The sequence below is a fragment of the Ranitomeya variabilis genome, chromosome 6, assembly GCF_051348905.1.
Source record: "Ranitomeya variabilis isolate aRanVar5 chromosome 6, aRanVar5.hap1, whole genome shotgun sequence".
Lineage (NCBI taxonomy): Eukaryota > Metazoa > Chordata > Amphibia > Anura > Dendrobatidae > Ranitomeya > Ranitomeya variabilis.
In genome coordinates this window covers 517,405,241-517,428,463 of record NC_135237.1, presented here as the reverse complement: position 1 = coordinate 517,428,463, position 23,223 = coordinate 517,405,241, and the positions used below count along the sequence as shown (strand labels likewise).

The 23,223-nt window shown below is 44.0% G+C and overlaps 1 protein-coding gene across 1 annotated transcript in view; it reads left to right on the top strand.

Moving 5' to 3' along the window:
• The window catches only part of AZIN1 (antizyme inhibitor 1), a 37,585-nt gene extending 23,986 nt beyond the window's left edge, over positions 1-13,599 (top strand). Inside the window, exons 2-12 of the mRNA XM_077270998.1 lie at positions 2,861-2,997; positions 4,050-4,245; positions 5,220-5,393; positions 6,583-6,755; positions 7,912-8,046; positions 8,980-9,061; positions 9,761-9,835; positions 9,927-10,089; positions 10,906-11,018; positions 11,096-11,310; positions 12,959-13,599. Of these exons, the coding sequence (XP_077127113.1) occupies positions 4,144-4,245; positions 5,220-5,393; positions 6,583-6,755; positions 7,912-8,046; positions 8,980-9,061; positions 9,761-9,835; positions 9,927-10,089; positions 10,906-11,018; positions 11,096-11,310; positions 12,959-13,061 (1,335 nt within the window). The 5' untranslated portion in view covers positions 2,861-2,997; positions 4,050-4,143 and the 3' untranslated portion in view covers positions 13,062-13,599. The remainder of the gene's footprint in view (positions 1-2,860; positions 2,998-4,049; positions 4,246-5,219; positions 5,394-6,582; positions 6,756-7,911; positions 8,047-8,979; positions 9,062-9,760; positions 9,836-9,926; positions 10,090-10,905; positions 11,019-11,095; positions 11,311-12,958) is intronic.
• The last annotated feature ends 9,624 nt before the right edge of the window (positions 13,600-23,223 follow it).

The following is a 23,223-nucleotide window of genomic DNA, read 5'->3' as shown; positions in this document are numbered from 1 at the left end:
CTGTCATTAAATTAACAATGTAGACCGGCTCTTATATGGTTTCACTCTTCGTCTGATGGGCCGGGAGTGCACAAGTACATCCATACATCTCATTCTGTGCAGCATGGCAGCTGATGAGCATTGTAAATGTCTGAGGTAACTCCACTAGTCGGTCATTGGCAGGGGAGCAGATTTCTAACCTCTGGTAATCGCATTCTTTCCACTCTGTTGCCTGTTTCCCTCAGGTTCGGCATCTTCATCGACTTTATTACTAACAGTTCCTGACTTGCTTGATGTAACCCTGATCTGCTGGCAAACGCTGCTTTATAGATTTGTAGTAAATCTGCACACAATGGCTTCATTTTGCTTCTGTTTGAGTTGTGGATCTGGTTTCCTAGTGTTGTGGCAGAGGGAAACCCACTTTGTCACTTTCACTTTTTTTTTTTTAGGAGCTTTATAAAGCGGTAAGGTCCATCCCTCTGCTCTTTAATTCGGGGGCTATTGCCTAAGCGGCATTCTCTGAATGAATGGTATGTCTGTAATAGCAGCTTATGTAACCTCCCAGTCACAGTGCTTTCTGTCAAGTCACCACTTCATACCAAGCGCCCTGTCAGAAGTTTTTTAGTTAACTGGTCTTCTATAGTTAACTCTTAAACGCTTGGATGATTTAATAAGGATTTCTGATGATTTAATAAGGATTTCTGGCTTTTTCTGAAGTGCAAAATCTGTGCCTTGTCATGAACTTGTCACCTTAGAGGTACAGCCCAGTCTGCACGTATGTGACGCAGAGTCCGAATCTGGAGTTCTGGGCAGACTGTCCTTCAGAATTCAGTTACGATCGGTCTAGTGGCAGATTTGCTGTTTTTTGCATATAAGGTTTTAGATTGCCACCAGACAGTTTTCCCTTCATTCTGCAATTAAAATCATCCTGGGTTTTATTACTGCTTTGTATTTATGGTGCATTGAAGTTGCTCCTGAGGAGAGAACTTGGGCTATAGGAGTGATTGTATGGAGTGTATATGATCATGTGGACTTGACGTGTATATAGATGGTCTGTGTAGTTCCCCCAGAGTGTTGTAATGGGTGGGCACCTGTATGAAACTTCAGAACAGAAGTATTGTTTTTATACTGATGTTTTGGACCTGTCTTCCAAAGTAGTGTCTTGTCAGTCACGTATAAACTTCTTTAGAGGCAGCTAAAAGTAATCGGTGATTGGGCATTGGTTCAGCCCATATCCCACTATATAGTTTTATGTACACCTATAAGCTTCCTTTGTGACTAGAAACTCATACACGTTTTTTTAAACCATTGCATTTAGTAGCTTCATCTTAAAATACTGAGCTATGCTGGCCAGACAGAGGGCATAAACACATTTTTGGCCCCTGTCAGGTGATTAGAGCTCCACATACATGTTTTGCTTATATGCCTGGAGCTTTTTCCAGTGTATACTCCAAACATGCGTGGAGATAACAAAATCTGATGCGTGTGTGCAGAAAACTTCACCTGCAGATCTTTCCTCCTAGGCTTTCCATGGCAGACATGGCCTGCTGAAAAGCCCAAGATATAGGTTTATCCTATAGAAAATAATCAGCCGGGTGCTTTACGTCATACCTGCTGTAGGTCTTGGTAGTAACACCTATCAGACAAGACCGTAAGCACTACTATAGTCGGTGCCCAAGTAGGTTCCCATACCATCAATATGTAATAAATAAGCTTGGCACTCCGCTGATGAAGCAGGTATTTTTAATGCAGTCCGAAAGAATGTAGTAAAACAAACGTTTCAGTCACACTGACCTTCCTCAGTTACCGACTGCTGTGTGAATGGTAGATATGTAGAGCAGTATAGTGTACCGTGATTAGTATGTATATAACTCTCATTAAGTGGGTGTTCAACTCGTTATGCGAGACTGGAGTTTCCAGGTAATGCAGTTACCCTTATGGTGCATACCGTAGAAGCGTGTCCTCCCGAGTCGCGGCATTATAAATACCTGCTTCTTCAGTTGTGTGCCAAGTTTATTACATATTGGTAGTAACACTTGACACTGTAGAATAGAAACATCAATTCTGTTAATTAGTTTTCCTAATGGGCTGTTTAATTACTCTATCTTATTCTTATTTACGATGAGTGAGACTAGTGAATCAAATTATGGTGAAAGTACCTCGTGTTGTGCACCAAATTTACTTGCTTTTTCTTTCTCTTTGAAAGGTGTCTAGAAAAGGTGTTGTAGCAAAGAGGAATCTTGTGTCCCTTGGCGTAAATTGCTGGTATAAAGTAAACCAGCCTAGAGGTAGCATAAGAAATTGACCTAAAACAGTTACAAGATCTGCATAGAAACCTAAAACTTAGCAAGTTGGGGGGGGGCATCAGCACAAATTCAGGATTTGCATTAGAAAATTCTGCTGTAAATCCTAATGTGCAGGAAAAAGCTGCATAAAATACATGTCTGTTACACATGTGTCCACGCATTAATATGGGAGAAATCTGTAATTGACAGCCTGCAGATTTGAATCTGCCGCAGTTCTGTAAGGAATAAATAAGCAAAGTGTTCAAGAGCTTTCATTAATCTCATTCACTTTGCTGCTACTAGGAAATACTTCAGTCTTTGTACTGAAACTGCATGGGGACAAAAGCAACTTGTGCATATATCCTCGGTGTAAAAAATATTTTTCAAAATTTATACATTAAGGACCTATTGAGAACGCATTTTGGATGTCTTGTATAGCACACACTGGGACATCTATTAGATTCTCTTGTACAACTCGTCTTGTTGGTTCTAATGCTGCTTGAATTCTTACCAAATTCACAAGAAAGCAGTCGTGGAGTGGGTTATGTAATCACTTTTATATATTGTCTTTTAAGTTTGTATTTTTTCTCTTGCAGGGCGGATTTTCAGTTAAAGCATACAACTATCCAGAGGGACTAGGAACAGCGCTCTATAGAGAGCCGTTCGACTTCAACGCAGAGCCGCCTTGGCAGCCTAGCTGATGATAGGAGGTTCCATCTCCTAACTTGTCCATGTAAGTGTCCTGCTATGCCCTATGGGTCTTTCCCATTCAGCAGCGTCCTAATCAGAGCTTCCCATTCAATTATAATCTGGGGCTGGCCAATGGACGGGATGGGAATAATCCACTTAATTTTTTAGTTTCTGGCACATTACGGTCTGATACCGTAAGCTGTCAGTGCATTGTTTAAGTGACTGCGCATTAAATCGCACTTCTGACATTCGCTCTAAAAATAATCCTCATTAGATCTGCTGCTATTTTTATTCAGTTGGTCATTTTCCCGTTTGAGCCCATAGTGTGTGTTAGACAGTCATTGTTCAGCTTTATGCAGACTAGTCAAAATACAGACAGCGATTGTGAACAACGCGCTTGTGTTAATTGCCGATGTGTCCGGCGCACTGCACATGCCATTGGGAGTGAGGAACGTTGTGGCAAGTTTAAAATAGAACCCCCTGGGTGTGCCTATTCACCATTGTGTGGGGGCGACGTGCAGACTTGCTGGTTTTTGTATGATAGCATCTAGTAAAGGTTTTTTCTTTGCTACACAATTGACGGTATGCAAGAAATATTTCTTTGTGTAGGCTGCTACTATAGAAACCCTGCTGCTTCGGTGGGACTCGACCTCTATAATACTTTGTGCCATGTTCTAAAGCGGTGTCTAATGGTTATACTTACACACATGGTTGGCGATTACACCAGCAGTAGCAATGTCCACTAGCTTCTAATGCAAGCAGATATTCTTCTGCGTTTGGCACGTTAGACGATCCTGATTTTCTTGTGTGGACCCTCCAGTTTCCTTCAGGGTTCTCATAATAGTATTGTAAACCGTGCTACTTTTGCTGTCCAGCACAAAACCTTTGGCTCAAAGTACGTCAAAGAGCGAAGAACCTAAGAGAAACCCCTAAAACGAAGTTGAAGGTAAAATCTGAGCTAAAAGTAAATCTCTGCACATAAAAATCTACCTTGTGCTGATACTTGGTGCACGATGTATTGTGTAAGATGCCTGTATATATCCGTACTGTTGTGACCTAAACTAGTCGTCATTATTTTCTTTTTCTTTCCTCTAGTTTGTTGCATATATTCAGGACCCAAAAAGACTTGCAGACCCCTTTTTTAACGTTTCTTGGTTTATGATTATCGGCTTTGCGGAATACGGCTGAGATGAAAGGATTTAACGAAGATGCAAATTACTCTGTTGGCCTACTGGATGACGCAGCAACTCCTACAGATGTCATTAATAACTATGTCTATGAACATACCCTGGTAAGTTTACATAAGTGGTGGGATACATATATCACTCAGAATGGAGATGCTTACTGCTGGCAGGTAATGATGGGGAATAGCCTCCCCTTACAGGTGACAATCCAGCAGCTGTCGGCTGGACACTATAGCTGACAACTTGCTGCATCAGCCACGATCATTGTTGGCACCGTCCATATGTTTAACCACTTAGATGCTGCTGTCAGTAGTGACTACATCACATAAATGGTTAACAGTGTGGGTGTTCCCTCTTTATCCCCATTGGCATCCTGAGATCATGATTGTGTGGTCCTTATGTTTGCCATGACAATTCACAGCCAAATAGCAGCCCTAGTCTCCAGGCTATAGCGGCCTGTTCAGAAGTTGGTGACATTTAAGTGGTAAAAATACACTTTTTCATTCCTGTCATGCCACTTTGGATTAATTCCTGAAAAGCACTTGAAGGGTAAATAAACTACCTGACAGCAGTTTTCAGTATGTCAAGGGGTGCTGTTTATTAAAAGGTATCACTTTTGGGGTTTTTCCAATATATAGGACCTCTAAAGTCACTTCAAACCTGGATAGTTCCCTAAGAAATTTTTTGTAAAATTTCATGAAAAATTACATTTTACAAATGGTGCCGATTTAAAGCTGGCATGAGTGAAAAAGTACCAAACCTATTGACCTAAATTTACCGTTATTATAAAGTATAATGTGCCATGAAAAACAAACTCAAAATCACTGGGATTTGTTAAAGCATTTCAGAGTTACTACATAAAGTGACACTGGTCAGATTTTAAAACTTTGGCTCGGTCACTAAGGGGAGAATTGCAATGAAATTCAGAGTGTAAGTCTTAACTTGTGAAGTTTCTCAGTAGCATAGTGCAATAAATGAATGGCAACTTCTGTGAAATGAATTGTGCCCTTTATTCCTTTCTAGTATCATGGCCTCAGTACAAAATAGTAATGAGATGTATTTTTTTTTTTCTCTCTAACAGACAGGAAAAAATGCTTTCTTTGTTGCTGACTTGGGGAAGATTGTCAAGAAGCACACTGAATGGCAAAACACCATGGGGCACATAAAGCCATTTTACACTGTGAAGTGTAACTCCTCCCCAGCTGTTCTGGAGATATTATCAGCCCTTGGGATTGGATTTATTTGTGCCAATAAAGTGAGTAAATTCTGCTTTCTAAGGCTTCTTTCACACTAGCGTCGGGCTTGGCCCGTCGCAGTGCGTCGGGCCGAGGTTACCGACGCTAGCGTTGTATACGCCGCACAACGGGGGCAGGGGATGCATTTTTCCACGCATCCGCTGCCCCATTGGGAGGTGGGGGCGGAGTTCCGGCCGCGCATGCGCGGTCGGATAAAGCGGACACATCGCACAAAAAACGTTACATGTAGCGTTTTTTGTGCCGACGGTCCGCCAAAGCACGACGCATCCGTCGCACGACGGTTGCGACGTGTGTCAATGCGTCGCTAATGTTAGTTAATGGGGAAAAAACGCATCCTGCAAGCACTTTTGCAGGATGCGTTTTTTCGCCAAAACGACGCATTGCGACGTATTGCAAAAAAACGCTAGTGTGAAAGTAGCCCTAGCTTGTGAAGACCATGTCTCACTCGTTAAGAGTAACTAAACCTTTTTAAAGTGGTTATACAAGACTAGTTTTATTTATTATCACTGGCCTAAGAACGAACAGGCAGGTAGTTGCTCTTTGCCTACCTGTTGAGCAGGCACAGAACGGTCACAGAATGCTCCTGCCCGACGATTCAGCTGCTTCCACTCGTCACGTCGACAGAGCAGCAGCCTCGCTTCCACTTTGCTCTGTCAACGGGGCATGACTGCCAGACTCATGGTTATAGCCAGAGAGTAGCCAGCTGTCAAACTGCAGGAAGCCCGGCTGCCAGTCGGCATGACATCTGGAGTCCCATCAACAGCAGCACGGAAGAGGAAGATCTGCTCTGATGTGGAGCAGCGGAATCTCAGACGGTGACCACTCTGAGCCGGTGGCGGATAAAACAAGCAGGTAGTTGTCTAAAAGCCCATGCGTTTTTAAGTGTAAGCAAATTAAGGGGGTCCATTATATAAATACCTGCAGAGATGAGTGGGGTGTTACTACTGAAGCTGCCCTTAGGCATAGGAACGGATCGTTCTGACAAATGTAACACTCGTTAGATCAGCCTAGGACTAGGTAAACTCTAGCTTTATACGGATAAGGGAAAAATGACATGTAATCGGTAATGTCTGAAAAGTAAAAATACTAGAATTTAGATTTGCTTACCTGAGTTAATAAAGTATGGAAAGATGCAAGTAATAGTGTACTGACAATGTAAGATCACTGAACTGTAACATATCTTTGCAGCATGAAATGACAATGGTCTATGACTTGGGCATCTCTATGGAAAATGTAATATATACAAATCCATGCAAACAAATTGCTCAAATCAAACATGCAGCCAAGCTTGGAGTAAATATCATGACTTGTGACAACGAAGCAGAATTGAAGAAAATAGCACGCAGCCAACCTAATGCCAAGTAAGTGTTTATGCTGTGCATTTCTACTTGGTTTCCTAGAACGGCAAATCTGGTAATGGGATGTGAAGTCCAGTTTTGGGTAGTCGTCATTCTGTTGCTTTTTTTTTTTTTTCTGCAGTTTTACCTAACCCTAACGTCCATGGAGTTTATTGTAACGCAGTCTTGTAGGATCAGCCAGCAGACCAGTGCTTAGTGGCAAATGTTCACCTGCCTTTATTCTATTTCCATCCCCTCCCCCGTAAAACAGTCAAACGTTTGCTATGTACAAATATATGAAATTGTACATAGATGTGGTTTGCTGTCTATAAAAATGAAAATCAGCATGATCACAGTATATGGCATTTTACCATCTGCACTCATAACACACATTAACCCTGTATAGGTCATTAGATCATAGGCTTCAATCCAGCAACAATGAGCAGCTTTGAGGATGGTGATGAGCATTTTACATGACATACCTGTGCATAATAGAATGCTACAGGGGCAGACACAAAGTGATCACCATATGTTATTATAAGTTATGAAGTGGGTAGAGTAAAAAACACCAGCTGTGAAGGCCATTGTCCGTATGGCTTTGTAACATCACTGGCCCTTATCAGTGCAAGAATATCCTGATTACTAGGCAGCATTTGGTCTTGAAATTACAGATTGCCTGACTAATTAGTTATCTGTTTAAACATCAGGGTATGTAGTAATGCATTTACATCTCGTTTGTAATTTAAGAATGTAAACTGATTATTTTAATTAAGTCGTCCTTCTTTGAGGTGAATTATGTGAGCTGCCTTAAATTAAAAAAAAAAAAATTGCAGTTAGGATTAGTATGTGAATACTGTCATGCAAGTCTTGGCCAGTGAGCTTGAGTATTAAAGGAAACTTTGTGTTCAAACTCATCCTGGATTTTATATGTATTTTATTTACAGCAACAACCCACGATTAGGTACTGAAATATGGTTTGCTGTAATTCCATGTGTCCCACTCGCAGCTCCCAGTCTTGGGCCCTAATTGCTAGTTTTCTTTCTATACAGGAATATTTCTCACTAAGTTCTTGACTCTTCAAAGGATGATGCTCGAGCTGTGGCACGCTTGTCGACATACTACAAAACATCATGTGCTGATGTAAACCAACTGTGCTCCAATCATCTTCCCCTTCTCTTAGGCTCTTACTTCATGTTGCAACAGAAGGCATCAGTGGAGATGAAGAGATGAACATAGTGTTTGGCAGCACGCTGAAGAACTGCAGACACCTCCTGGAATGTGCTAAGGAAAACGGTGTCCAAGTAATTGGTGTGAAGTAAGTTTACTTTACTGTTGATGCCTACCACCAGAACTTAGACACTGTATGATCTGTGGCTGTAGGCAATGGACAACTACTAACATACCCTTCCGGTATTCATGTGACTGAATAATGTGCATGTATGGATCTGTCCTGAGATCTCGAAAGGCCTTCTTGGGTGTGCTGGCTTCATGAATTTCCATACGCCATAAACTTGTGGTTGACTTCATCCCTTGAGCACCCACTAATACATGCAATGACACATCTTGATATTCCATCATACTTTTAGTGGTTTGGAAAACTAATCCATACTATTATGTAACTATTAAAATCCAGAGCTGCAGGCAGGGACCTGTTCTGGTTTTGGCTATTTGCATTTTGGAAAGTATTGTATATTCAAATGTGTAAAACAAAAAAACAAACAAAAAAAACACCCGCCATTTTCCTGCTTGTTAACGCTCGACAGACGTGTTAAGTTTACTGAATGCTTCCAATAATGAGCGCCCGAATTGTGACTTCATAACTGTATTATACAAACTGTAACTCAGAATTGAGAATGTCATGTGCTAGAAAATGCTCAGTTTATTGTAAATGACAGAATAAAAATTGCTTGTATTTGGACGCTACATCCGATGGTCTTCAATGACTTCTGTTTTAAATATAAAATTTCCAAAAATTAATCATGATACAGTCTTCTGGTCTTCCCTACGATACGTTCCCAATTTGTGGCCGTGAGTCAATCTCCATAGTTTTTCTGCAACCTCTACAAACCTCCATGTTCTGACATCTCCTAAACCTCTATAAATGTGATTGCTTGTGGAATGGTGGCGATTATTTCAGGATTAGACTCTGCTAATAATGCATTTGTATAAAGCGTATGGTGTCCTATAGTTTAGTAAGTAGCTGGTGCATTTTATTGCATGTTATGAACGCACTGTCTTATTTCATCAGGTTCCATGTGTCCAGCTCTTCCAGAGACCCACAAGCATATACTCATGCTTTATCTGATGCCCGCTGTGTATGCGATATGGGAGTAAGTGTTTTATTCCTCTGGAAACACTTATATTTCAGTTTAAGACCAGACCTTTACTGATAAGACACATTTCTAGGAATTTTTTTGTATATGTTTGCAGCTGTAAAAACTCATACATTTAAACAAGTCTGTTTTTTTTTTTTTCATACTTTTTTGTACCTGCAGTCGTCTTTGTACTTTTGCACGCTACACCTCTGGTCTTTTTCTCTCCGTGTCAAGGTTTGAGCTCATTGCACATAAGGTTGCAATGTCATCCAAACCTTGTGACTCGCAATAAACTGTCAGGAAGTACTAGCATAGTAAGGACAGGAGCTGCAGTATTAGGTCTTTATTTGTGGCCCTGTTCCGACTTGCATAGGTTCCGATTAAGATTACAGAACACATCTAGTTCGTAACCTGGGGACTTGCCTATTAATAGGTATAAGTTCTATCCAAGAAAAACTGTGCTAAAATTTATAAGTGAAAAGCCGACCGCGGAATAAGCCCAAACACTGTCCAATCAGTACTGATAATGCCAGTGTAGTGACACAACCTTTTGACAAGCAGAATGCCACCACCTAGTTCTAACTTTGTAGATATTTCGCTTTTATTAGGAATTAGAGCAACTGTACAGCATATTTGTAAGAAAGCTGTCAGGATAGATGTCCAGTCCTAATCATACACTATTATAACACTTTCTGCTTTTCTTTCCTTTTGTAGGAAGAGCTTGGTTTTAAGATGAGTATACTGGATATTGGTGGAGGCTTTTCAGGGAGTGTATTTCAGTTAGAAGAGGTGAGCCATCTGATGCTGGATGTGATCCTAAATCTGCCAGATTTCTGCTTGGTGTAAGGTGTGGACTGAGCCTGAGCTGCTTGTCTTGTAGGTTTCTCGTGCGGTCAGCCCTCTGCTGGACGCTTATTTTCCTGAGGAATCTGGAGTTAGAGTCATAGCAGAGCCTGGAAGCTATTTCGTTTCATCTGCATTTACTCTCGCAGTGAATATCATTGCAAAGAAAGTTGTTGAATACGATCAACATCTTCCTGGAGGTAATATTAGTCTACTTCTAATATACAGTTTCAGAAATGAGATGTTAATATGCCACATCTGCCCTGTTCCCGTAACCAAAGATTGTCCCTAAAATTGAGTCTTTTGGATTTGTAAAATGCTTTGTATTTCTCCAGTTAACATAAATCCTAACAGCCCATTCAGACAGGCTGACGGCACTTTGATGTGCGCAGAACAATTATTCTGTGCACATAAAAATATTATTCTCTGCAGCACAGGGGTATATACTCCTGATGGCAATCTAAAAAAAAAAAAAAAATCATCTCCAAATAATGACCATGCATTTTGCCAATTTGTTGGGTCATTGCTTGTTTTAGAAAAAACAAGTCAGGCGATTCTAGGGACGCTCGTACATTTTTGGAGTCTAAATGAATGAATAGGTTGTCATCGCTGCAACTTGTAATTTAGCTTTGGAAAGGTGTCATAAAGAAAGTTCACCTGCTTTTTGAAGACTTTAAATAGCCTACATTTTATCGTTTAGGGTTGTATAACATAATTGTATAACTTGTCAGAACAAGTCAGCCTAAAACTAAAGTTTCAATCCACTACTTTTAAAAACTCTTCTGGCGACCATTAAACTCTCCGCTGTCCAAACACATGGCTACGGCAGCCTCTGATAGGCTGGATCAGCAGGAGGGATGATCATCTATATAAACAAAGTTATGGGTCACCAAACCGTGATAGAAAGAAATTATAAATGCAAATATATTGGAAAGTTTCTTATTTAAAAAAAAAAAAAAATTAAATGCAATTAGATCTTCTTTTCCTGCATCATGAGCTTCCTTTATCCATTTCAGGAAAGCAAACAAGTAACGGACCAGCTTTTATTTATTGCATGAATGATGGAGTTTATGGTTCTTTTGCAAGTAAACTATCTGAAAGCTTGAATACTGCCCCCAGAGTACATAAGGTGAGCAGCCGCGTCTCTCCGTCCTAATCCAGATGTCGACCCTCAGTTCTATCATTAATAACCTGTCATTGTTTCAGACGTGCAAGGAAGACGAGCCTGTGTTTGCCAGCAGCCTCCTGGGTCCATCTTACGATGAACTTGACATAATTGTGGACCATTGTCTCCTGCCAGAGCTGCATGTCGGAGACTGGATTGTGTTTGAGAACATGGGATCTGGTACAATGAATGAACAGTCGGCGTTTTCAGACGTTGAAAGGCCATCCTTGTACAACTTCATGTCATTCAGTGACTGGTAAGATTGGGGCCTTATTAGCAGTCAAAGGAGAATTCCTCCAGAGCTTTATACCAGAAAGCTATTACGTTTATTTTTCTACACACAGTTGTGCAAAACAATAGCAAGACAATTTTTTTTTTTTTTTTTTTTTTTTACACAGCTCCACCAACTTTTTAAAGGCTTAGGCTAGGTTCAGCGCTAGCGGATTGCGCTAACGCAATGTTTATTTAGGGGTCGCGGTAACGTCCCCGCTCTTGCAGATCCCCGATCTGCGAGAGCGGGGAACGGACCTCGGGCGCGCTGCGGACGCTGCAAGCAGCGTCCAAGGCGCGCCACAGAAGAACGGCACATCGCTAGCGCGAGCCGAAAAAGGCACGCGCTTGCGATGCGCTACAGGGAAACTTCGCATTGCTGTCAATGGGTGCACTAACGGACCCGTTGCACGGCGTTAATTGCGACATTTTCGCCGTGCAATGCTGTCCGTTAGTGTGCACACATTAACGCAATGTGAACCTAGCCTTAGTTGTGGAGAACGACACCTAGTACTGATTGACAGATTGGCATAGGTACACCAGTCTAAGGCTATGTGCACACGTTCAGGATTTCTTGCAGAAATTTCCTGAGCAAAAACGGACATTTTTTGCAAGAAATCCGCATGTGTTTTTTGTGCGGTTTTTATTCCGGAGCTTCCCAATGCATTTAAATAGTGGGAAAAACACGAAAAATCCGCAAAATTAATGAACATGCTGCGTTTTTACTGCGCACATGTGCACAAAAATTTCAGAATGCATTCTAAATGATGGGATGCATAATGTATGCGTTTTTATAGCGAAAAATCCGTAACGTGTGCACACAGCCTAAAAGTGTATTTTCTGGTGTGCAGTCAGCTGACACATGAATCAAAATCTTGAAAAGTATACTTAATGCATTTACAATCAAAACAAGCTGTGTGCGCCAGGACACTGCATTTTGCACTAAAGTACTTTCATGTCTTTTACAAAACTAAGGGCATGTACAAATTTCTGCCACAAAGTACACTTATGTTTAGACAGTCTAAAGATGAATATTTAGTTAAATAATTGACCCAGCACCTGTTGTAGCATTTAGTATTAATCCAAAAATCAGTGATCTGCAATGAGGTCCATACTGGATCTGACACGTGCAACCCCTGGGCGTTTATAGAAGGTTTTTAGCTTGGCTGATTTATTAGACGTTGCCCACTACTTTAGTATAGATAAACTATCCGTGGGATAGCTCATCAGTCTGATTGGTCAGTCTTGCACCCTCGCCAATCTGTCGGTGGCCTGAATTACTCGCGGAGCTGGGCGTTTTCAAGACCACTCATCACTGACACAGTGGACTCCATATCACAGGATATACTGGTACAGTGTCTGGACAGAACCGGACCACTGTCTAGTTACCTACCATGTCACCATTTGTAACGTACAGATAAAACTTGATGCGTTCATAATTATGTTCTGTTATGAATACCAAGGCTAGATTTTTGCACCATCCTATTTGAATCACCCTGTATAGAGATATGGATGCCAGATTCTAGATTACTATAGTAAGTTTTCTGTGGATGTTTGCTAGATGTTTCCTTTTGTTCGCCAATCATATTAGTCACGGTGTCACTTTAATGGAACGTTGTCTGGTTTACTCCTAGGTATGAAATCCAAGACGCTGGAATAACATCAGACACCTTGCTGAGGAGCCTGTGTGTGCCTTGTTTTCAGTATGGTGATGACCACTTCTCCACAGCAGCTTAGTAATAAATGGAGTAGAAATCTACAGGTACAAGTCTTCAGCTTTGCCAGGTCAACATTCCAGACTGGAAAAGACAACTCGTCGCGAATTAACCTCAATTCAAAACTTGAAGTTCAATAACATGAAAAAAATGGGACCAGGCAAAAGCAGCTAAATGATGACACTGGGGCGAGCATTAGTTATGTCTTCATATACATGTGCCAGCTTTCTCCATCCCCTGCACAGTCTAAATAAAATATGCAACAAAATGGATGACTTAGTTGAGATGGAAGCCATGACCTTGGGTTCCTTGTAAGTTTACATAAGTTCACAGTTTTTATACTAAGGATTCCTGTTAGTCTTGTAAATTTATTGTCTCCTCCAGTGAAACCTGTCGGTGAAAGACCAGTGTGTGACATAGATCCTGTCTAGTGTGTAGAATGTGTAAATTTGTGCTTTGACCATTAGTTTAATAAATGTAAATCACATCGTATTTTTATTTCATTTTTTGTTTTTCAACGTTGACCGTAACATGATCGCAATAAACTTTTGTGTAGAACTAACGGCTTTGTTTATGGATAATTGCGAGGACACGAGCTGCTCATCTCGCATGTAATGAAATTGCTGCTCTTTGCTTTATACTTTGATATGATTTATTCATCTTATTACTTAAGAACATCGCTGGATGTTAAAAGGGGTTCACTGGATTCAAAAATATTACAACGAAGTATGACGCCGTACGTAGTAACAGGACTCTCTATGGCATCAAATTAAAGAGAACCAAAGGAGACTTTGTATTTTTTATAAAATTAATAAACCTTTATTATAACAACATTTAAAAATCGACTAAAAATGATCCGCATATAACATGGTAATGTAAATGCACAACACACAAAAGTGCAAAAAAAGACACCAAATGCAGTTTGTGTGATGAGACTCCCCGTATGGTTTAATCATATCCCGTATCCGCATAATGCTCTTATCCACATGGTTGAGACAATTAGCTCACATATATGTTCCAATGATCTAAGGTGCACCTGCTCTGTAAAGAGTCAGTCTCATATAAGATTATAGGTTTTAGCCTGGGTAGATTCAGGTGTCCCTGAGAACTAATACAATGCTTGCAATACCATGCTTGCAATGAGCAAAAAAACCCCCCTCCAATGAACTTGAGGGGAGCATGTCTCACCTGACACCGGGTAAGTCTCGGCACACACCCCTGACGCGCGTTTCGCTGCTGTGAGCCTCGCTTTCTCAAAGGGGGGGGGGGGGGGAAGTGTTTCAGAATGGCTTACAGGACCTTAAGTAACCATAGTAGCGCACCATGTGACCATCACATGGTGACGCCTCCCCTTTCGCTGTATGTGTACGGCGCATGCGCGCACCGCTGTCCAGGTCTCCCCGCCCGGACATATCCAGCAGTGGGCACAAGCAGGAACAGAAGTCCCGATTGCACTCACCCCAGGACGCCGCCGGACGAGAGCGGGGGGAGCACAGAGAGAGGAAACCCGCACGCGCACTACAGCTGGGGATGCCCTATTCTGCAAGATTAAAAAACACCGGATTACGTACCGGTAATGCTCTTTTATAGAGCCACGACAGCACCCACTGAGAGAGGGGATCCGCCCCTAGGAACAGGAAACCCTACGGAGAGATAAAAGGGGCGGCCCCCTCGCTCCCACAGTTTGGGTTACAGAGATTGCGAGGAACCGCCCACCAGTTTTAGTATGTCATTCTATATCAACATTTTATCTTAACTAAATTACGTATATTTACAAGAACCAAATCACCCTTAATATGCTCATATGCAAACTAATATATATAAGGGAGGGAAGTGAAGGGGTGCTGTCGTGGCTCTATAAAAGAGCATTACCGGTACGTAATCCGGTGTTTTCTCTTCGCCACGACAGCACCCACTGAGAGACTTTCAGAGATAGTTATTTGGGGGGATTATCGTGTTAAGAACTGATCTACCGAAACACAAGTCAGTGGAGGCAGATAAATCTAGTCTATAGTGACTATAGAAGGTAGTAGGAGAAGACCAAGTTGCGGCCTTACATATGAGTTCTATTGGAACCTCCCCTCGCTCTGCCCAGGATGATGCTATCGCCCGGGTGGAGTGTGCCTTTACAGTCTCAGGTGGATCTTCCCCTCTAGACGAATAGGCCAGGTATATCGCCTCCCGAATCCATCGGGATAATGTGCCTTTCTCCTTCGCCTCATTGGGGGACACAGACCATGGGTGTATGCTGCTGCCACCAGGAGGCTGACACTAAGTATTACAAAGAAAGTTAGCTCCTCCCCTGCAGTATACACCCCTCTGCTGGCTCCCAGCTAACCAGTTCTTGCTTACGCTTAGTGTCCGTAGGAGGCACACGGACTGGTCTGCTATTCAGACCCAAAGAATCTTTTTACTTTTACCTTTTACCGGTCGAAGGGGGCGACGGATTCTTTCATGTTCCGATCTCCCCCGAACCAACAACAGGCGAGCACGGGAGTGTTACCTCTCCGTATCCTCTCCTGCGACGTGGGAAGCCACTGCCTGAGCTGATTCTAGGGGCGATGGGCCCTTCATGGGACCGATCTCCCCCCTCCCTTATCAGACGAGCACTGGAGTGTCACCTCCAGTATCCTCTTCTGCAGCCAGGCCTATTGCCGGACATTCTGCCCTGCCCACCAGGTTTTACCCTCGGCTGTTCAGAGGCACAATCCAATGTGGCGTCTGAGCAGCCCCCACTGCACCACCACTATTATAGGCGGATGGTACAAGGAGGCGGACGGTTCCTCTCCTCCTCCCTAACAAACGGATGATGGATTGAGGTTTATCCCTGCACCGTCCACGCTGCACAGAACAGCGCTGAAACCCACATCCGCGGCGGCTCCATGCCGGGACGCGCAACGTTGGTGAGTGGATCCATCTTCAGAGGGATATCCATAAAGGCGCAGGCAGCCTTAGCCACTTTCCTGTGGCCCACCTCTCTGAGGTAACGCTCTGGCCGGCTGCAAAAATTTAGCCCCTGGCTTCGGCCGATGTGTAGGCCGCATCCCGGAAGTCTCCTGAAACGCCCCGCTGGTGTCGCCCGCCTGCTACAGAAATTTAGGCCCCGGCTTGGGCCTATTCAGCATCGTGTCCGTCGCTCCGCCCCCCGAGTTGGCGCTTCTCGCTCTCTGCGAGATTTTATCTACTCTGCAGCTCACAGTGGCCATCTTGGTCCACCCGGCCGGCTCACACTGAGGCAACGATTTTTAGCATTTAGGGGGCACAACCACTCTACATCAAGGCATTAAACGCGCAAGTATTCTCCCTTCTTAAAGGCACATGTAGTATTGTCTGGTTTTAAAGGCGCATGTCCAGTATTGTCTGTTCTTAAAGGCGCAGGTCCAGTATTGTCTGGTCTTAAAGGCGCATGACCAGTATTCTCTGTTCTTAAAGGCGCATGTCCAGTATTCTCTGTTCTTAAAGGCGCATGTCCAGTATTGTCTGGTCTTAAAGGCGCATGTCCAGTATTGTCTGGTCTTAAAGGCGCATGTCCCGTATTGTCTGTTCTTAAAGGCGCATGTCCAGTATTGTCTGTTCTTAAAGGCGCATGTCCTGTTTTGGCTGGTCTTAAAGTCGCATGTCCCGTATTGTCTGTTCTCTCTGTTCTTAAAGGCGCATGTCCAGTATTGGCTGGTCGTAAAGGCGCAGGTCCAATATTGTCTGTTCTTAAGGGCGCATGTCCAGTATTGTCTGATCTTAAAGGAGCGTGTCCAGTATTGTCTGGTCTTAAAGGCGCATGTCTAGTATTGTCTGGTCTTAAAGGCACGTGACCAGTTTTCCCTGGTCTTAAAGGCGCATGGCCAGCATACCCTGGTCTTACGCACATGGCCAGTATGCCCTGGTCTTAAAGGCGCATGACCAGTATTCCTGGTCTTAAAGGCACGTGACCAGTATGCCCTGGTCTTAAAGGCGCATGACCAGTATTCCTGGTCTTAAAGGCACGTGACCAGTTTTCCCTGGTCTTAAAGGCGCATGGCCAGCATACTCTGGTCTTACGCACATGGCCAGTATGCCCTGGTCTTAAAGGCGCATGACCAGTATTCCTGGTCTTAAAGGCACGTAACCAGTATCCCCTGGTCTTAAAGACGCATGACCAGTACTTCTTGGTCTTAAGGGCACATGACCAGTATGTCCTGGTCTTAAAGGCACGTGACCAGTATGCCCTGGTCTTAAAGGCACGTGACCAGTATGCCCTGGTCTTAAAGGCACATGACCAGTAGGCCCTGGTCTTATGCACTTGGCCAGTATGCCCTGGTCTTAAAGGCACATGACCAGTACGACCTGGTTTTTAAAGGCACATGACCAGTATGCCCTGGTCTTAAGGGCACATGACCAGTATGACCTGGTTTTAAACACACATGACCAGTATGCCCTGGTCTTAAAGGCACGTGACCAATATGCCCTGGACTTAAAGGCACATGACCAGTATGCCCTGGTCTTAAAGGCACGTGTTCAATATGCCCTGGACTTAAAGACACATAACCAGTATGCCCTGGTCTTCAAAGCATATGACAAGTATGTCCTGGTTCTTAAAGGCACATGACCAGCATGCCCTCCTCCTAAAGGCACAAGACCAGTATACCCTGGTCTTAAAGACGCACGACCAGTATTCCCTAGTCTTAAAGGCGCATGACCAGTATTTACTGGTCTTAAGGGCACATCATCAATCCGAAGCTGGTCACCCTAACTGAGCTCAGGAGCCTTCGCCACTCATCCCCTAACCGCAACCCATGGTTTTCTCAGACCAAGAGATTGAATCCCTCTGTGAACCCTCTGTGGCTCGGAGTGCTCGCAGGACCGAGATACATGGTCCCTCTCCTACATGGGAGCGTCCGCTAGCAGGGGCCGCAAGTGTTCTAGAAAAACATACAGGCGTCTGCAAAACGGAAGTTTTTCATTTCCTAATCTCTCCCCCATGATTTGTTGAGAACAACGCTGAATATGGATCGCATATTGCCTTGGATTGCAAGAGCTTCAGAAAAGGAGGGACTCTCCTATTTATACCATCAACAAATCGACGAGCAATTCACTGGACAGAAGCCGCTAAGTAGGTTGCCATACCTGGTCTGATTTTTATGGGCGACGGGTCCTTTTAAGGGCACCGATTCCCCCCACATCTTCAACAGACGAACACATGCAGTGTCGCCTCCATGTATCCTCTTCTGCATCCAGGCCTTATGCCAAACAACCTGCCCTGTCCACCCGGGGACCTCAACTCTGGGGATGTACAGAGGCACACATCTTTGGCGTCCGAGCACCCCCCTTTGTATCAATTTAGGGGATGATGCAAGAAAGCGGACGATTCCTCTCCAATTCCCTGTTAACAGAATGGTGGATCGAAGGTTCCTAATTTTCTACTCTGCACGAAGATGGCAAGAGGCCTGCTGGTTGCAGCCCCGCATTCTGCCACTTGGCAGTCTAACCGGGTGGAATTTCTTGTGGTATACCTACCAGTATCCCTGCCCGATGTATCATCAATTAAAAAACCACAGACGGTCAGATAGCAAATCTGGTTCGTTCCGTCTTGTGGCTTCGGGTTCAGCGCTCTACCCTTCTTTAGCGCCACATGATGTTGCTTGACCAATAGTCTCCTTATTTACTTCAATTCAAATCAAATCTTCTGAGCGGGAGACTAACAAGGGATCGTATTTTTTCTACAGACCCATCCAGCAGTAGAAGCATTGTCCTGGACAGTCTAGATCTAAGAGATCTTGGTTTCACGAAGGAGAAAATGAAAAGTATGATCATTCCTGGACCTCAAACCATTCTAACAATCTTTGACAAAGCCCTCCTTTTTCAGAGGCAGTTCCTCCGCTCAGCCATTCAACAAAAAAAAAAAAAAAAAAAAAAAAAAAGTGGAGTTTTCTGGCATCCATCGACATTCGGTTTTCTTACCCTCACATGCCTACTTTTTTCCCCTCTACAATTATCTCTTCTCCTTTCCATTCGCAAACAGCATTTTCAAGTCACGACCTCGCCCTTCAGCCTGGCTACCGCACCACAGTGGTCGCAACGCTCATAGCAGTTGTCATGTGCTTCTTGCACCCTAGAAACATGGTCGTCCTGCCCTACTCGGTCGACTTTCTAGCCGCTCTACAAGGACTACGCTAACTCGTCTATATCACTTGCAATACCCTCTCACTTGGGCTAGCATCTAAACTTAGACAAGTTTTTTCCTCATTCCCAGCCCAGCAGATCCTCTTTGACGATGATCCTGCACAAGAAGGATGGTAATTCTCTCTCTCGAGTCAAGGTCGTGGCCCTTCAACACGGAGCTTGTGCACTTGATCACTCATTCCCTCGGTTCATTCAATTAGCTAGGAGGGTTCTGAGCAATAAGACGAAAACGGAAGTAGTTTTCTTTTGCTCCGCTTGTTTTCAGCAAGTCAATCAGGCTTTCAAAAGGTAGTCTCTAAGCTCCTTCCTCATCCAGAGCCTTCTTCTGGTCCAATGGTTATTAGGGATACCAATGCCCGTCTTCTTCTCCCGATCATTTCTCTGGGGATCCGAACAGTACGGCTAATCCTACAGCAGGTCCACTGCCCTTAGGCGGGTCAACCATCCGTCTTCAATTTGGATAATGCCACGGCTGTGCCATACGTCAATCATCTCGCAGGTACCCACAGTCAAGCGCCATGGCCGAGGTACCTCGCACTCTCTGATGGGCCGAGATCTATCATTCGGTGATCTCAACAGTACATGTCCCTGGAGTAGAACACTGGGCGGCTGACATATTCAGCCGTCAGGGTTTTCTCCTCAAGTGAGTGGGAACTTCACTCGGAAGTCTTCCTTCACATCTGCCTTCACTGGAGTACTCCAGATGTAGGTCGGATGGCGTCCAAGCTGAACGCCTATGTACTCCAGTTCATGGTTTGGCTTCAAGATCCAAGTCCATCGCAGTGCATGCTCCGTTTCTTCCACGGTACCAATTTCCATAACTCCTCTTCCACTACGTCTTGAGATCTTTTTGGAAGCAGAAAAGGCCTCCAGTGATCCCAGGAGACCCGCACTGACCATGTCAGGTTTTCTCGCTTGCGGTACTAGTATTTCTCCGTCTTATTTCGTCAAAACTGGAAATATGGACCTTCTCGCAGGGAGCCTTCACCTGTAGTTCTTCCCTACCGCGTACCGTTAGATCTGGGGGACCTTAATGGTCCTGGGGATCTTACAGTAGACTCCTTTTTCGATCCAGAAAGACTTTACTATCAGGGAACGTCACTCCCCTTTTTTCTCTGCGTTCTTGTCATCCTGATGAGTCTTCAGAGCTTTTCAGTCTTTTTTCCTTATTACCATCAATGCATCGTTGCCCTCAAGCCATCCCCTTCCCTCGTTGCCAAGGTGGTTTTGTATTCCCACTGTTGCAGGGGCATCGTCCTCTCATCTCTTTCGGCTCCAGTCCACACAACGGAATGGGTTCTCCATAATCTGGAAGAAGTGAGTGCTCCAAGTGGGTACGTATCGAGGACGGCGTCCTTCCGAAGGTTGGACACTTTGCTTGGGCTTCTCGATGGTAAGTAGGCTTCCCGACGGTCACAGGAAGGGTTTAGCCGTGTTCATCGGCCACGTTAGCCTGGTGGATTCTTTTCACCATCCAGGAGTCCTTCCGTGCTAGATGTCAGCCTATCTCCCTGTCTCAGGGCTCTAGGCACCAGGCGTCGGCAAGCACGACCGCAAGCTTGCGAATTCCTCCAGTCCGCATGCATTCTTGAAGCACTATCATTCACACACTTCCACAGATGTGAGTCTGGGCAGGCGGACTTTGCAGGCCGCCTTGGCGCACTTGTAAGTAGCGGTTACACGGCCTGATCTGATGTTGTCCCCACCCAGGGACTGCTTTGGGACGTCCCATGGTCTGTGTCCCCCAATGAGGCGAAGGAGAAATAGGGATTTTTGTGTACTCACCGTAAAATCCTTTTCTCCGAGCCATTCATTGGGGGACACAGCTCCCTCCCTATTATTAGTTGTATTTGTTTTTATCATTTGATATGTTATACTCTCATATATAATGTGACATGCTATACGCTTATATGTTATTGATCTCCTACTGCTTTTGCACCGAACTGGTTAGCTGGGAGCCAGCAGAGGGGTGTATACTGCAGGGGAGGAGCTAACTTTCTTTGTAATACTTAGTGTCAGCCTCCTGGTGGCAGCAGCATACACCCATGGTCTGTGTCCCCCAATGAATGGCTCGGAGAAAAGGATTTTACGGTGAGTACACAAAAATCCCTATTTTGTAACACCAGCTCCTTTCCTCTGACCCTGGAAGGAAACAAAGAGAGCCCTGCTCTTCCTCCAGGGACTAGTCCTGTCTAGATAGGTTATTACGGCCCTTCTCACATCTAAAGTATGGTACTTTTCTTCTTCCTGATTTGTAGGGTTATCATAGAAGGTAGGAAGAAGAATTTCTTGAGATCTATGGAATTTAGTACACATTTTTGGCAAGTAGGAAGGGTCTGTTTTTAGGACAATCCTATCTGGCAATATTGACATGAACGGAGGATCTACTGATAGTGCCTGTATGTCACTTACCCTTCTTGCCGACACTAAGGCGACAAGAAGAGCAGTCTTAAGGGAGACATGTTTAATGTGAGCAGAATGTAGAGGCTCAAATGGGTGATCTGTTAAGGCTTCAAGGACCAGATTAACATCCCAAGGAGGTGAGTTGGGAATATGGACCGGTTCTGTTCTCTGGCAGGCTGAGATGAATCTGGATATCCATCTATTTCCCGCAACGTTGTGAGTATACAAAGCCCCTAGCGCGGAAACTTGCACTCTTAAGGTGTTAACTGAGAGGCCTAAATCACGTCCTTTGGAGAAATTCAAGAATAATAGGAACTGGAATTTCATTTGACAGGGCTGAGGGATAGAGGCTTAGAAATTTCTTCCATATTTTTACATAGATCGATGTAGTGGATCTTTTCCTACTCAGCAATAGGGTATCAATTACTTTATCAGAGAAGCCCCTTAGTTTCAACAGCTGCCTCTCAAATCCCAGGCTGTCAACCGTAGACCCTTCACATGAGGGTGGTTGAAGGGGCCCTGGAAAAGCAGATCTTGATTCTCTGGGAGAATCCATGGGTCCGAGACGGACATGGCTCTGAGCAGGGAAAACCATGGTCTTTTTGGCCAGAATGGGGCGAATAAGATTATATTCGCTCTGTCCTCTCTTATCTTCCTGATTACTGTTGGAAGAAGAATCATCGGGGGAAAGGCATATGCTTTCCGAAATGTCCATGGAATCTGGAGGGCGTCGAGAACATCGGGGTTGTCGGTTCGGAACATTGAGGCGAATGTTTTTACTTGCCTGTTGTCTCTTGTGGCGAAGAGATCTATGTCGGGTATACCCCATTTTATAGTTATCATTTTGAATATCCGACGATTTAACACCCACTCCCCCTGATGGAGGGTATGACGACTGAGAAAGTCTGCTTTTGCGTTGTCTATCCCTCGGATATGTAGTGCTGATAAGGACAGAAGATGATCTTCGGCTATAGTCAAGATGTTTTCGGCTATAGACATGAGAGTGCCTGATCTCGTTCCGCCTTGATGGTTGACGTAAGCCACTGATGTCATGTTGTCTGAGAGTACCCTGGTATGTGTTCCGTGCAACTGTGGGAGGAATTCACATAGGGCATGATAGATGGCTTTTAGTTCTTTTTTATTAGACGAGTCGTCTAATTCTGTAACCGACCACAGCCCCTGGACAACCTGGTCCCCCAAGTGTGCACCCCAACCATGAGGGCTGGCATCCGTAAAAATTATGTTTGAGGGTTTAACCTCCCAGGGAACCCCACTAACTAGATGATCTGGTTGTAGCCACCAGGTTAGGGATTGGATTACGTCATTAGAAAGGGAAATTTTACCGTCTAATCGCCCTTGTAATTTTATCTCCTCATGTAAAATTGTATACTGTAAGCACCTTGAGTGGAACTGGGCCCATGGAACCGCTGGGATACATGACGTGAAGGAGCCAAGTAAGGACATGCCTTCCCGGAGGGAAATTATAGGTTTATCTAGTACAGACTGGACTTTATTTCTAACTGTTAATTGTTTAGATTCCGGGAGAAAACATTTTTGACTTACGGAATCTAATATGATTCCCAAAAATACCTGGCGAGTAGTCGGGATCAGCCTAGATTTTTCCC